Source organism: Coregonus clupeaformis, chromosome 12 (assembly GCF_020615455.1).
Source record: "Coregonus clupeaformis isolate EN_2021a chromosome 12, ASM2061545v1, whole genome shotgun sequence".
NCBI classification, from domain to species: domain Eukaryota; kingdom Metazoa; phylum Chordata; class Actinopteri; order Salmoniformes; family Salmonidae; genus Coregonus; species Coregonus clupeaformis.
In genome coordinates this window covers 30,457,561-30,470,581 of record NC_059203.1, presented here as the reverse complement: position 1 = coordinate 30,470,581, position 13,021 = coordinate 30,457,561, and the positions used below count along the sequence as shown (strand labels likewise).

At 44.6% G+C, this 13,021-nt stretch overlaps 1 protein-coding gene across 9 annotated transcripts in view; it reads left to right on the top strand.

Annotated features, from left to right (window-relative positions):
* LOC121578194 (CUGBP Elav-like family member 4) overlaps positions 1-12,893 on the top strand; it is a 155,843-nt gene extending 142,950 nt beyond the window's left edge. For all 9 annotated transcript variants that reach the window (XM_041892387.1, XM_041892384.1, XM_041892380.1 and 6 more), the window contains exons 13-14: positions 10,329-10,516; positions 12,069-12,893. In XM_041892387.1, the coding sequence (XP_041748321.1) occupies positions 10,329-10,456 (128 nt within the window). In that variant the 3' untranslated portion in view covers positions 10,457-10,516; positions 12,069-12,893. The remainder of the gene's footprint in view (positions 1-10,328; positions 10,517-12,068) is intronic.
* Positions 12,894-13,021: the final 128 nt, after the last annotated feature.

Sequence of the window (13,021 nt, the reverse complement as noted above, 5' to 3'; positions counted from 1 at the left end):
TTTGTACGTTTGCCCACTGACAAAGACATGATCAGTCTATAATTTTAATGGTAGGTTTATTTGAACAGTGAGAGACCAGAAAAACACATGTCAAAATGTTATAAATTGATTTGCATTTTAATGAGGGAAATAAGTATTTGACCCCTCTGCAAAACATGACTTAGTACTTGGTGGCAAAACCCTTGTTGGCAATCACAGATGTCAGACGTTTCTTGTAGTTGGCCACCAGGTTTGCACACATCTCAGGAGGGATTTTGTTCCACTCCTCTTTGCAGATCTTCTCCAGGTCATTAAGGTTTCGAGGCTGACATTTGGCAACTCAAACCTTCAGCTCCCTCCACAGATTTTCTATGGGATTAAGGTCTGGAGACTGGCTAGGCCACTCCAGGACCTTAATGTGCTTCTTCTTGAGCCACTCCTTTGTTGCCTTGGCCGTGTGTTTTGGGTCATTGTCATGCTGGAATACCCATCCACGACCCATTTTCAATGCCCTGGCTGAGGGAAGGAGGTTCTCACCCAAGATTTGACGGTATATGGCCCGTCCATCGTCCCTTTGATGCAGTGAAGTTGTCCTGTCCCCTTAGCAGAAAAACACCCCCAAAGCATAATGTTTCCACCTCCATGTTTGACGGTGGGGATGGTGTTCTTGGGGTCATAGGCAGCATTCCTCCTCCTCCAAACACGGCGAGTTGAGTTGATGCCAAAGAGCTCGATTTTGGTCTCATCTGACCACAACACTTTCACCCAGTTCTGCTCTTAATCATTCAGATGTCCATTGGCACACTTCAGACGGGCCTGTATATGTGCTTTCTTGAGCAGGGGGACCTTGCGGGTGCTGCAGGATTTCAGTCCTTCACGGCATAGTGTGTTACTAATTGTTTACTTGGTGACTATGGTCCCAGCTGCCTTGAGATCATTGGCAAGATCCACCCGTGTAGTTTTGGGCTGATTCCTCACCGTTCTCATGATCATTGCAACTCCACGAGGTGAGAGCTTGCATGGAGCCCCAGGCCGAGGGAGATTGACAGGTCTTTTGTGTTTCTTCCATTTGCGAATAATCGCACCAACTGTTGTCACCTTCTCACCAAGCTGCTTGGCGATGGTCTTGTAGCCATTCCAGCCTTGTGTAGGTCTACAATCTTGTCCCTGACATCCTTGGAGAGCTCTTTGGTCTTGGCCATGGTGGAGAGTTTGGAATCTGATTGATTGATTGCTTCTGTGGACAGGTGTCTTTTATACAGGTAACAAACTGAGATAAGGAGCACTCCCTTTAAGAGTGTGCTCCCAATCTCAGCTCGTTACCTGTATAAAAGACACCTGGGAGCCAGAAATCTTTCTGATTAAGAGGGGGTCAAATACTTATTTCCCTCATTAAAATGCAAATCAATTAATAACATTTTTGACATGCGTTTTTCTGGATTTATTTGTTGTTATTCTGTCTCTCACTGTTCAAATGAACCTACCATTAAAATTATAGACTGATCATTTCTTTGTCAGTGGGCAAATGTACAAAATCAGCAGGGGATCAAATACTTTTTTCCCTCACTGTATGTAATGCCCTAGTTAATGACCCGACCTAAACCCGATTGAGATGTTGTGGCAGGACCTGAAACGAGCAGTTTATGCTCGAAAACCCACAAGTTTCGCTGAGTTAAAGCAGTTCTGCATGGAAGAGTGTGCCAAAATGCCTCCACAGCGATGTGAGAGACCGATCAACAACTACAGGAAGCATTGCAGCTAAAGGTGGCACAACCAATTAAAGAGTGTAGGGTGGCAATTACTTTTTCCACATACAGTGGCTTGCAAAAGTATTCACCCCCCTTGGCATTTTTCCTATTTTGTCGCCTTACAATCTGGAATTAAAATGGATTTTTGGGGGGTTTGTATCATTTGATTTACACAACATGCCTACCACTTTGAAGATGCAAAATATTTTTTATTGTGAAACAAACAAGAAATAAGCCAAAAAAACAGAACTTGAGCGTGCATAACTATTCACCACCCCAAAGTCAATACTTTCTAGAGCCACCTTTTGCAGCAATTACAACTACAAGTCTCTTGGGGAATGTCTCTATAAGCTTGGCAGATCTAGCCACTGGGATTTTTGCCCATTCTTCAAGGCAAAACTGCTCCAGCTCCTTCAAGTTGGATGGGTTCCACTGGTGTACAGCAATCTTTAAGTCATACCACAGATTCTCATTTGGATTGAGGTCTGGGCTTTGACTTGGCCATTACATTTACATTTTAGTCATTTAGCAGACGCTCTTATCTAGAGCGACTTACAGTTAGTGAGCGCATACATTTTTCCTACTGGCCCCCCATGGGAATCGAACCCACAATCCTGGCGTTGCAAGCGCCATGCTCTACCAACTGAGATACAGGAGGCCCATTCCAAGACATTTAAATGTTTCCCCTTAAACCACTCAAGTGTTGCTTTAGCAGTATGCTTAGGGTCATTGTCCTGCTGGAAGGTGAACCTCCGTCCCAGTCTCAAATCTCTGGAAGACAGAAACAGGTTTCCCTCAAGAATTTCCCTGTATTTAGCGCCATCCATCAATCCTTCAAATCTGACCAGTTTCCCAGTCCCTGCCGATGAAAAACATCCCCACAGCATGATGCCTCCACCACCATGCTTCACTGTGGGGATGGTGTTCTCGGGGTGATGAGAGGTGTTGGGTTTGCACCAGACATAGTGTTTTCCTTGATGGCCAAAAAGCTCAACTTTAGTCTCATCTGACCAGAGTACCTTCTTCCATATGTTTGGGGAGTCTCCCACATGCCTTTTGGCGAACACCAAACGTGTTTGCTTATTTTTTTCTTTGAGCAATGGCTTTTTTCTGGCCACTCTTCTGTAAAGCCCAGCTCTGTGGAGTGTATGGCTTAAAGTGGTCCTATGGACAGATACTCCAATCTCCGCTGTGGAGCGTTGCAGCTCCTTCAGGGTTATCCTTGGTCTCTTTGTTGCCTCTCTGATTAATGCCCTCAATGCCTGGTCCGTGGGTTTTGGTGGGCGGCCCTCTCTTGGCAGGTTTGTTGTGGTGCCATATTCTTTCCATTTTTTAATCATGGATTTAAATGGTGCTCTGTGGGATGTTCAAAGTTTTGGCTATTTTTTTATAACCCAACCCTGATCTGTACTTCTCCACAACTTTGTCCCTGACCTGTTTGGAGAGCTCCTTGCTTGGTGGTGCCCCTTGCTTAGTGGTGTTGCAGACTCTGGGCCTTTCAGAACAGGTGTATATATACTGAGATCATGTGACAGATCATGTGACACTTAAATAAAGTCCACCTGTGTGCAATCTAACTAATTATTTGACTTCTGAAGGTAATTGGTTGCACCAGATCTTATTTAGGGGCTTCATAGCAAAGGGGGTAAATACATATGCATGCACCACTTTTCCGTTATTTATTTTGTAGAATATTTTTTAAAGTTATTATTTTTATTTAACTTCACCAATTTGAACTATTCTTTGTATGTCCATTACATGAAATCCAAATAAAAATCCATTTAAATTACAGGTTGTAATGCAACAAAATAGGAAAAACGCCAAGGGGGATGAATACTTTTACAAGGCACTGTAGGGGCATTGGGTGTTGCATAACTTTGTTTATTAAATAAATGAAATATATATCACATTTGTGTTATTTTTTCACTCAGGTTTTGATTGTAGATCTGATAACATTGTGTCAATAATATCAAAAATAGAGAACATCAGAAAGGGGGCAAATAATTTTTCATGGCACTGTAAATGCAATTCATTTAGGGGTAGGAAACACCTGTAACTCTGCATCATAAAGCAGTCCTTACTCTCATTAGTATGACAGAGCAGATGTTATAAGTTGTCATAATGGTTTATGTCAGGTTATGACAACATATGATACATAGACTAGCACTTCAGCTAGCTGAGAAACCAGCCACGGTCATAACACTTTCTATGAATATCCTCTTCATAATACCTTATAAGCACATTTCTAACGCCATACTTTATGAGGTATGCATAATGCAATACAATGCATTATGAAGAGGGTATCCATAAGAAGTGTTACTGCCATGGTTAGTCGGCATATCACTGAATGCTGCCAGGAATGTATTGCCGCATAAACGGACACATCATGACTGCTTATAACAGATGTTATAGGCTAATGACAGGCTTATGACAGCTATATGACGTGGAGTTCTAGCAGCGTTACCCCATTAACACTCCCTCTTTGATGATACCCATGACAGGACTAGTAAAACTAATTCATTGAGAAGTAGTCTCCACCATAGATTTACAACATCTGGAATGGACATAGTATAATTTAGTATAACATAGTTTATGAATAATTTTCATGGGCCTTTTAACAGAGGCAGAATTAAATACAGTTGAAGTCAGAAGTTTACATACACCTAGGTTGGAGTCATTAAAACCTGTTTTTCAACCACTCCACAAATTTCTTGTTAACAAACTATAGTTTTGGCAAGTCGGTTAGGACATCTACTTTGTGCATGACACAAGTAATTTTTCCAACAATTGTTTACAGACAGATTATTTCACTTATAATTTACTGTATCACAATTCCAGTGGGTCAGAAGTTTACATACACTAAGTTGACTGTGCCTTTAAACAACTTGGAAAATTCCAGAAAATGATGTCATGGCTTTAGAAGCTTCTCATAGGCTAATTGACATAATTTGAGTCAATTGGAGGTGTACCTGTGGATGTATTTCAAGGCCTACCTTCGAACAGTGCCTCTTTGCTTGACATCATGGGAAAATCAAAAGAAATCAGCCAAGACCTCAGAAGAAAAATTGTAGACCTCCACAAATGTGGTTCATCCTTTGGAGCAATTTCCAAATGGCTGAAGGTACCACGTTAATCTGTACAAACAATAGTACGCAAGTATAAACACCATGGGACCACGCAGCCGTCATACCGCTCAGGAAGGAGACGTGTTCTGTCTCCTAGAGATTAACGTATTTTGGTGCGAAAAGTGCAAATCAATCCCAGAACAACAGCAAAGGACCTTGTGAAGACGCTGGAGGAAACAGGTACAAAAGTATCTATATCCACAGTAAAACGAGTCCTATTGTCACGTTCGTTGAATGACGGGTCAGACCAAGGCGCAGCATGATAAGCATACATGTTTATTTTAACTATTAAACACCACGACAAACAATAAACGAAACGTGAAGTCCAAGGTAGCACACACAACATACCTTACAAGGAACAAGATCCCACAACTAGACAGTGCCAATAGGCTGCTTAAGTATGGTCCCCAATCAGAGACAACGAGCGACAGCTGCCTCTGATTGGGAACCACACTGGCCAACATAGAACTAGACATACTAGATCATAGACAAAGCACAACAAGGAATATACACACCCTGACTCAACATATAAGCATCCCCTGAGTCAGGGCGTGACAGTACCCCCCCCCAAAGGTGCGGACTCCGACCGCACACCATAAACATAACAGGGTAGGGGCCGGGTGGGCATTCCGCCTCGGAGGCGGATCCGGCTCGGGGCGTGACAACCTCTCACTCTCCGCCTCCCTGTTGTGCCCCTGGTCTGGTCTGGACCTCGGCGCGCTGCTTCCCCTCTCCTTCCTCCCACGATACGCCAGGCCCTGTCTGGACCCTGGTGTGGGAGACCCCGAACCTGGAGAGGGGGCTGACGTCATGGTCTGGACTGGAGCCGCTGACCGGAGCTGGACTGGGCACCGGTGGAGCGGACTGCTCTGGCTCCGGAGTGGAGCCGCTGACCGAAGCTGGATCAGGCACCGGTGGAGCGGACTGCTCTGGCTCCGGAGTGGAGCCGCTGACCGAAGCTGGACTGGACCCCGGTGGAGCGGACTGCTCTGGCTCCGGAGTGGCGCAGCTGACCAGAGCTGGATCAGGCACTGGTGGAGCGGCCTGCTCTGGCTCCGGAGTGGAGCAGCTGACCAGAGCTGGATCAGGCACCGGTGGAGCGGACTTCTCTGGCTCCGGAGTGGAACAGCTGACCGGCACTGGATCAGGCACCGGTGGAGCGGACTGCTCTGGCTCCGGAGTGGAGCAGCTGTGGAACCGGTGGAACGGGCACGGGCCGTGCCGGACTGGACAAACGCACCACTGGTCTGGTGCGAGGAGCAGGCACGGGCCGGACCGGACTAGGAACACGCACCACTGGCTTGGTGCGAGGGACAGGAACGGGCCGGGCCGTACTGGGAACACGCACCACTGGCTTGGTGCGAGGAGCAGGAACAGGCCGGGCTGGCGACGCGCACCACTGGCTTGGAGCGAGGAGCAGGAACAGGCCGGGCTGGCGACGCGCACCACAGGCTTGGTGCAAGGGGCAGGAACGGGCCGGGCCGTACTGGGAACACGCACCACTGGCTTGGTGCGGGGAGCAGGAACGGGCCGGACCGGCGACACACACCACTTGCTTGGTGCGAGGAGCAGGACTGTGTTCCTTTATTAACCCCCGCTCCTTCTGCTGCCTAACCAGCTCCTCTCGCCGTGCCTTTACTCTTTCCTTCTCCCTTTTAGCCTCCTGTAACGCCTCCCTCTGACCGAATAACTCCTGCTCCCTCTGAACCAATAGCCCCCGTAACATGGTGGCCTCCTCTCCTAACCTGCAGATCCGCCCTTTAACAGCCTCCTGCTGCCTCGTTGTCCACACCGTGTGCCCCACCAAAAATGTTTCTTGGGGTTGCCTCTCGGGTCTCCGTTTCACCTCTCCTGCCTGGGCTTCCTCCTTCGCCCAGGGTCCGCTATCGGCTAATCTCACCTCCTTCTCCCTCATCCCCTTCAGGGCCTCCATATGCTTGGCCAGATCCTCTCTTATCTCCTCCCAAGTCCATGATCTCTGCTCCACTACCTGTGTCCAGGGTGTCTGCTGCTCCTGGGCACGCTGCTTGGTCCGTTTGGTGGGATCTTCTGTCACGTTCGTTGAATGACGGGTCAGACCAAGGCGCAGCGTGATAAGCATACATGTTTATTTTAACTATTAAACACCACGACAAAACAATAAACGAAACGTGAAGTCCAAGGTAGCACACACAACATACCTTACAAGGAACAAGATCCCACAACTAGACAGTGCCAATAGGCTGCTTAAGTATGGTCCCCAATCAGAGACAACGAGCGACAGCTGCTTCTGATTGGGAACCACACCGGCCAACATAGAACTAGACATACTAGATCCTAAACATAGACAAAGCACAACAAGGAATATACACACCCTGACTCAACATATAAGCGTCCCCTGAGTCAGGGCGTGACACCTATATCGACATAACCTGAAAGGCCGCTCAGCAAGGAAGAAGCCACTGCTCCAAAGCCGCCATAAAAATGCCAGACTACAGTTTGCAACTGCACATGGGGACAAAGATCATACTTTTTGGACAAATGTCCTCTGGTCTGATGAAACAAAAATAAAACAGTTTGGCCATAATGACCATCGTTATATTTGGAGGAAAAAGGGGCTTGCTTGCAAGCCGAAGAACACCATCCCAACCGTGAAGCACGGGAGTGGGGGTGCTTTGCTGCAGGAGGGACTGGTGCACTTCACAAAATAGATGGCATCATGAGGAAGGAAAATTATGTGGATATATTGAAGCAACATCTCAAGACATCAGTCAGGAAGTTAAAGCTTGGTCGAAAATGGGTCTTCCAAATGGACAATGACCCCAAGCATCCTTCCAAAGTTGTGGCAAAATGGCTTAAGGACAACAAAGTCAAAGTATTGGAGTGGCCATCACAAAGCCCTGACCTCAATCCTTTAGAACATTTGTGGGCAGAACTGAAAAAACGTGTGCGAGCAAGGAGGCCTACAAACCTGACTCAGTTACACCAGCTCTGTCAGGAGGAATGGGCCAACTTTCACCCAACTTATTGTGGGAAGCTTGTGGAAGGCTACCCGAAACGTTTGACCTAAGTTAAACAATTAAAGGCAATGCTACCAAATACTAACTGAGTGTATGTAAACTTCTGACCCACTGGGAATGTGATGAAAGAAATAAAAGCTGAAATAAATCATTCTACTATTATTCTGACATTTCACATTTTTTAAATAAAGTGGGGATCCTAATTTACCCAAGACAGGGAATTTTTACTAGGATTAAATGTCAGGAATTGTGAAAAACTGAGTTTAAATGTATTTGACTAAGGTGTATGTAAACTTATGACTTCAACTGTAGAGATGTATTCTTGCACTGAGAGGTGATGTTGTTTTGGTGATTGAGTCAGAAAACATTGCAGATAAAAATGTAACTGCCGTTTTGACGAGTGATGTCTGTTCTATATGTTCTAATTCTATGGTTTGTACCCTTGAGTTGAGTGACCTGGTGTTTCTATTGAAAGCCGTTAGGCTTGTTAATGATGTGGGCTTTACTCTGATTTATTTGATGTTGTGTCAAACTGTCTAATGTATAGTAACTTTAACATGAATTATACACTGCTCAAAAAAATAAAGGGAACACTTAAACAACACATCCTAGATCTGAATGAATGAAATAATCTTATTAAATACTTTTTTCTTTACATAGTTGAATGTGCTGACAACAAAATCACACAAAAATTATCAATGGAAATCAAATTTATCAACCCATGGAGGTCTGGATTTGGAGTCACCCTCAAAATTAAAGTGGAAAACCACACTACAGGCTGATCCAACTTTGATGTAATGTCCTTAAAACAAGTCAAAATGAGGCTCAGTAGTATGTGTGGCCTCCACGTGCCTGTATGACCTCCCTACAACGCCTGGGCATGCTCCTGATGAGGTGGCGGATGGTCTCCTGAGGGATCTCCTCCCAGACCTGGACTAAAGCATCCGCCAACTCCAGGACAGTCTGTGGTGCAACGTGGCGTTGGTGGATGGAGCGAGACATGATGTCCCAGATGTGCTCAATTGGATTCAGGTCTGGGGAACGGGCAGGCCAGTCCATAGCATCAATGCCTTCCTCTTGCAGGAACTGCTGACACACTCCAGCCACATGAGGTCTAGCATTGTCTTGTATTAGGAGGAACCCAGGGCCAACCGCACCAGGATATGGTCTCACAAGGGGTCTGAGGATCTCATCTCGGTACCTAATGGCAGTCAGGCTACCTCTGGCGAGCACATGGAGGGCTGTGCGGCCCCCCAAAGAAATGCCACCCCACACCATGACTGACCCACCGCCAAACCGGTCATGCTGGAGGATGTTGCAGGCAGCAGAACGTTCTCCACAGCGTCTCCAGACTCTGTCACGTCTGTCACATGTGCTCAGTGTGAACCTGCTTTCATCTGTGAAGAGCACAGGGCGCCAGTGGCGAATTTGCCAATCTTGGTGTTCTCTGGCAAATGCAAAACGTCCTGCACGGTGTTGGGCTGTAAGCACACCCCCCACCTGTGGATGTCGGGCCCTCATACCACCCTCATGGAGTCTGTTTCTGACCGTTTGAGCAGACACATGCACATTTGTGGCCTGCTGGAGGTCATTTTGCAGGGCTCTGGCAGTGCTCCTCCTGCTCCTCCTTGCACAAAGGCGGAGGTAGCGGTCCTGCTGCTGGGTTGTTGCCCTCCTACGGCCTCCTCCACGTCTCCTGATGTACTGGCCTGTCTCCTGGTAGCGCCTCCATGCTCTGGACACTACGCTGACAGACACAGCAAACCTTTTTGCCACAGCTCGCATTGATGTGCCATCCTGGATGAGCTGCATTACCTGAGCCACTTGTGTGGGTTGTAGACTCAGTCTCATGCTACCACTAGAGTGAAAGCACCGCCAGCATTCAAAAGTGACCAAAACATCAGCCAGGAAGCATAGGAACTGAGAAGTGGTCTGTGGTCACCACCTGCAGAACCACTTCTTATTGGGGGTGTCTTGCTAATTGCCTATAATTTCCACCTGTTGTCTATTCCATTTGCACAACAGCATGTGAAATGTATTGTCAATCAGTGTTGCTTCCCAAGTGGACAGTTTGATTTCACAGTGTGATTGACTTGGAGTTACATTATGTTGTTTAAGTGTTCCCTTTATTTTTTTGAGCAGTGTATATTAAGTCCACACAATGATATTGTAAGAGAATTGCAATTGAAGTGATACCGCATGTGTTTTTAAAGTGTCATAAACGGAGATAATCATAATGGCTATGGCAGGAAATGTGCTATATTGATAATGGTATGATGAAGTACAGTATTCATTAAAGTGTATTCTTTGTGTGTTGCAAATGTGGCAAAATTCATGAAGTAACTTTTCTCTGACCACTCCCCTCATCCTTACCCTTGTCTGTATCCCATCTTCCTTTCCATCTCACGCTACCCTTTCATAAACCTCCAACTGCTCTCTCTCTCTCTCTCTCTCTCTCTCTGCGGCCCATCCCCCAGGGTTTGTAAGCTTCGACAACCCAGGTAGTGCCCAGGCTGCCATCCAGTCAATGAACGGCTTTCAAATCGGCATGAAGAGACTCAAGGTGCAGCTCAAGAGGCCGAAGGACGCCAACCGCCCCTACTAGCCCCTCCCAGCCACCCCTGCCCTGGGGGATAAGGCAGACGCTGCACACAGGGAAACACAGGTGAAAGCACGCGCCCACAATTTGACCCCATAAATAATATAATAGTGCCTTCAGACAGTATTCACACCCCTTGACTTTTTACAAGTTTTGTGTTACAGCCTTAATTTTAAATGGATTACATTGAGATTGTGTGTCACTGGCCTATACACAATACCCCATAATGTCAAAGTGGAATTATGTTTTTCAACATTATATATATTTTTTTATTAAAATGAAAAGCTGAAATGTCTTCAGTCAATAAGTATTCAACCCCTTTGTTATGTCAAGCCTAAATAAGTTCAAGAATACAAATGCGCTTAACAAGTCACATAATAAGTTGCATGGACTCACGCTGTGTGCAATAATAGTATTTAACATTATTTTTGACTACCTCATCTCTGTACCCCACACATACAATTATCTGTAAGGTCCCTCAGTCGAGCAATGAATTTCAAACAGATTCAACCACAAAGACCAGGGAGGTTTTCCAATGCCTTGCAAAGGAGGTCACCTATTGGTAGATGGGTAAAAATAAAAAGCAGACATTTAATATCCCTTTGAGCATGGTGAAGTTATTAATCACACTTTGGATGGTGTATCAATACATCCAGTCACTACAAAGATACAGGTGTCCTTACTAACTCAGTTGCTGGAGAGGAAGGAAAACGCTCAGGGATTTCACCATGAGGCCAATGGTGACTTTAAAACAGTTAGAGTTTAATGGCTGTAATAGGAGAAAAATGAGGATGGATCAACAACATTGTAGTTACTCCACAATACTAACCTAATTGACAGAGTGAAAAGAAGGAAGCCTGTACAGAATACAAATATTCCAAAACATGCATCCTGTTTGCAATAAGGCACTAAAGTAAAACTGCAAAAAATGTGGAAAATAAATTAACTTTATGTCCTGAATAGAAAACATTATGGTTGGGGCAAATCCAAAACAGCACATTAACTCAGTACCACTCCATATTTTCAAGCATAGTGGTGGCTGCATCATGTTATGGGTATGCTTGCAATCATTAAGGACTGGGGAGTTTTTCAGTATTCAAAAATTAATAGAATGGAGCTAAGCAAAGGCAAAATCCTAGAGGAAAACCTGGTTCAGTCTGCTTTTCAACAGACACTGGGAGAGAAATTCACCTTTCAGCAGGACAATAACCTAAAACACAAGGCCAAATATACATTGGAGTTGCTTACCAAGACGACTGAATGTTCCTGAGTGGCCTAGTTACAGTATTGACTTAAAATCGGCTTGAAAAATTATGGCAAGGCTTGAAAATGAAAATGATCAACAACCAACTTGACAGAGGAATAAGTCAAGGGGTATGAATACTTTTTGAAGGCATAGAATATTTAACATATGTATATTTACATTAATTAGCATATACAGTATATAATATTTGTTGATATATAGTACATTTTTATATTTAATTTAATTACATATATACAGTACAAACAAATGAGAATATATTTTATTTGACTGTGAAAATATGTTTTGTTAGGGCATATAGAGCAATGTGATTTTACTGTTAGCAATGAATAAAGGATCGTATTCTTACTTTTCCAGGTTTTTGTTGAGCTGGAACATATGTTGATTACATGAACAACGTCATTGAACTGAAGGATCACCGGGACCCAGGAATTATTTGAGGCTGGTATGAAACTGGATCAGATAATGGGCTGAACATGAACAAATAGATGACCAAGTAACAGACAACTCTGTTGGATGTACCTTTTGGACTTCAGAGAAAACTCATGCAAGCCTGGCTAGCTCCAGGACTCCTACTCTCTTTATCGCCTCCCCTCCTCTCTTTCTCTCTCCCTAACCCCACCTGAACGACAGCTACCTTACAGGACCACAAGGGAGGTATTATAAAATACAAATAAAAAAAGGAACATAGATGGAGGAAACATGGATGCTAGGAGTTCCAAGAAATAAACAAACTTTGAAAAATACTTTATTGGGGAATGCCATAGGATATCTCTATGTAAAGGTGTTTGGGTATGGGGATATAACTTTTTAAACAACAATTTTACAGGACTAGAAAAATATGTTTCTCGGAGGAGAGAGAACTTTGTAGGGAAAGCGATATTTCATCTTTAGCTTGGAGTGCCTGTCTGTTTCCAGGGGACAACGTTGGCAAGGAGAGCCAGAGCAACGGTCTCCGGGGAGTCTTACCTGTCATTCCTTAGTTGTTTTAGGGACCAAAAGACCAAACATTTTTATTGCTGAGAACTTGTAGCTCTATTAGTATACTCGGACCACTGCATCTCTTTTAAATCGCTGTTAACCGATTAAAGAGTTGCATTTAAAAGGTGTACAGAGTATGTATGTATGTGTGTGTGTGTGTGTGTGTGTGTGTGTGTGTGTGTGTGTGTGTGTGTATATATATATATATATATATATATATATATATATACACACACATACATACATACATACACACACACACACATACACAGTACCAGTAAAAAGTTTGGACACATCTACTCATTCAAGGATTTTTCTTTATTTGTGCT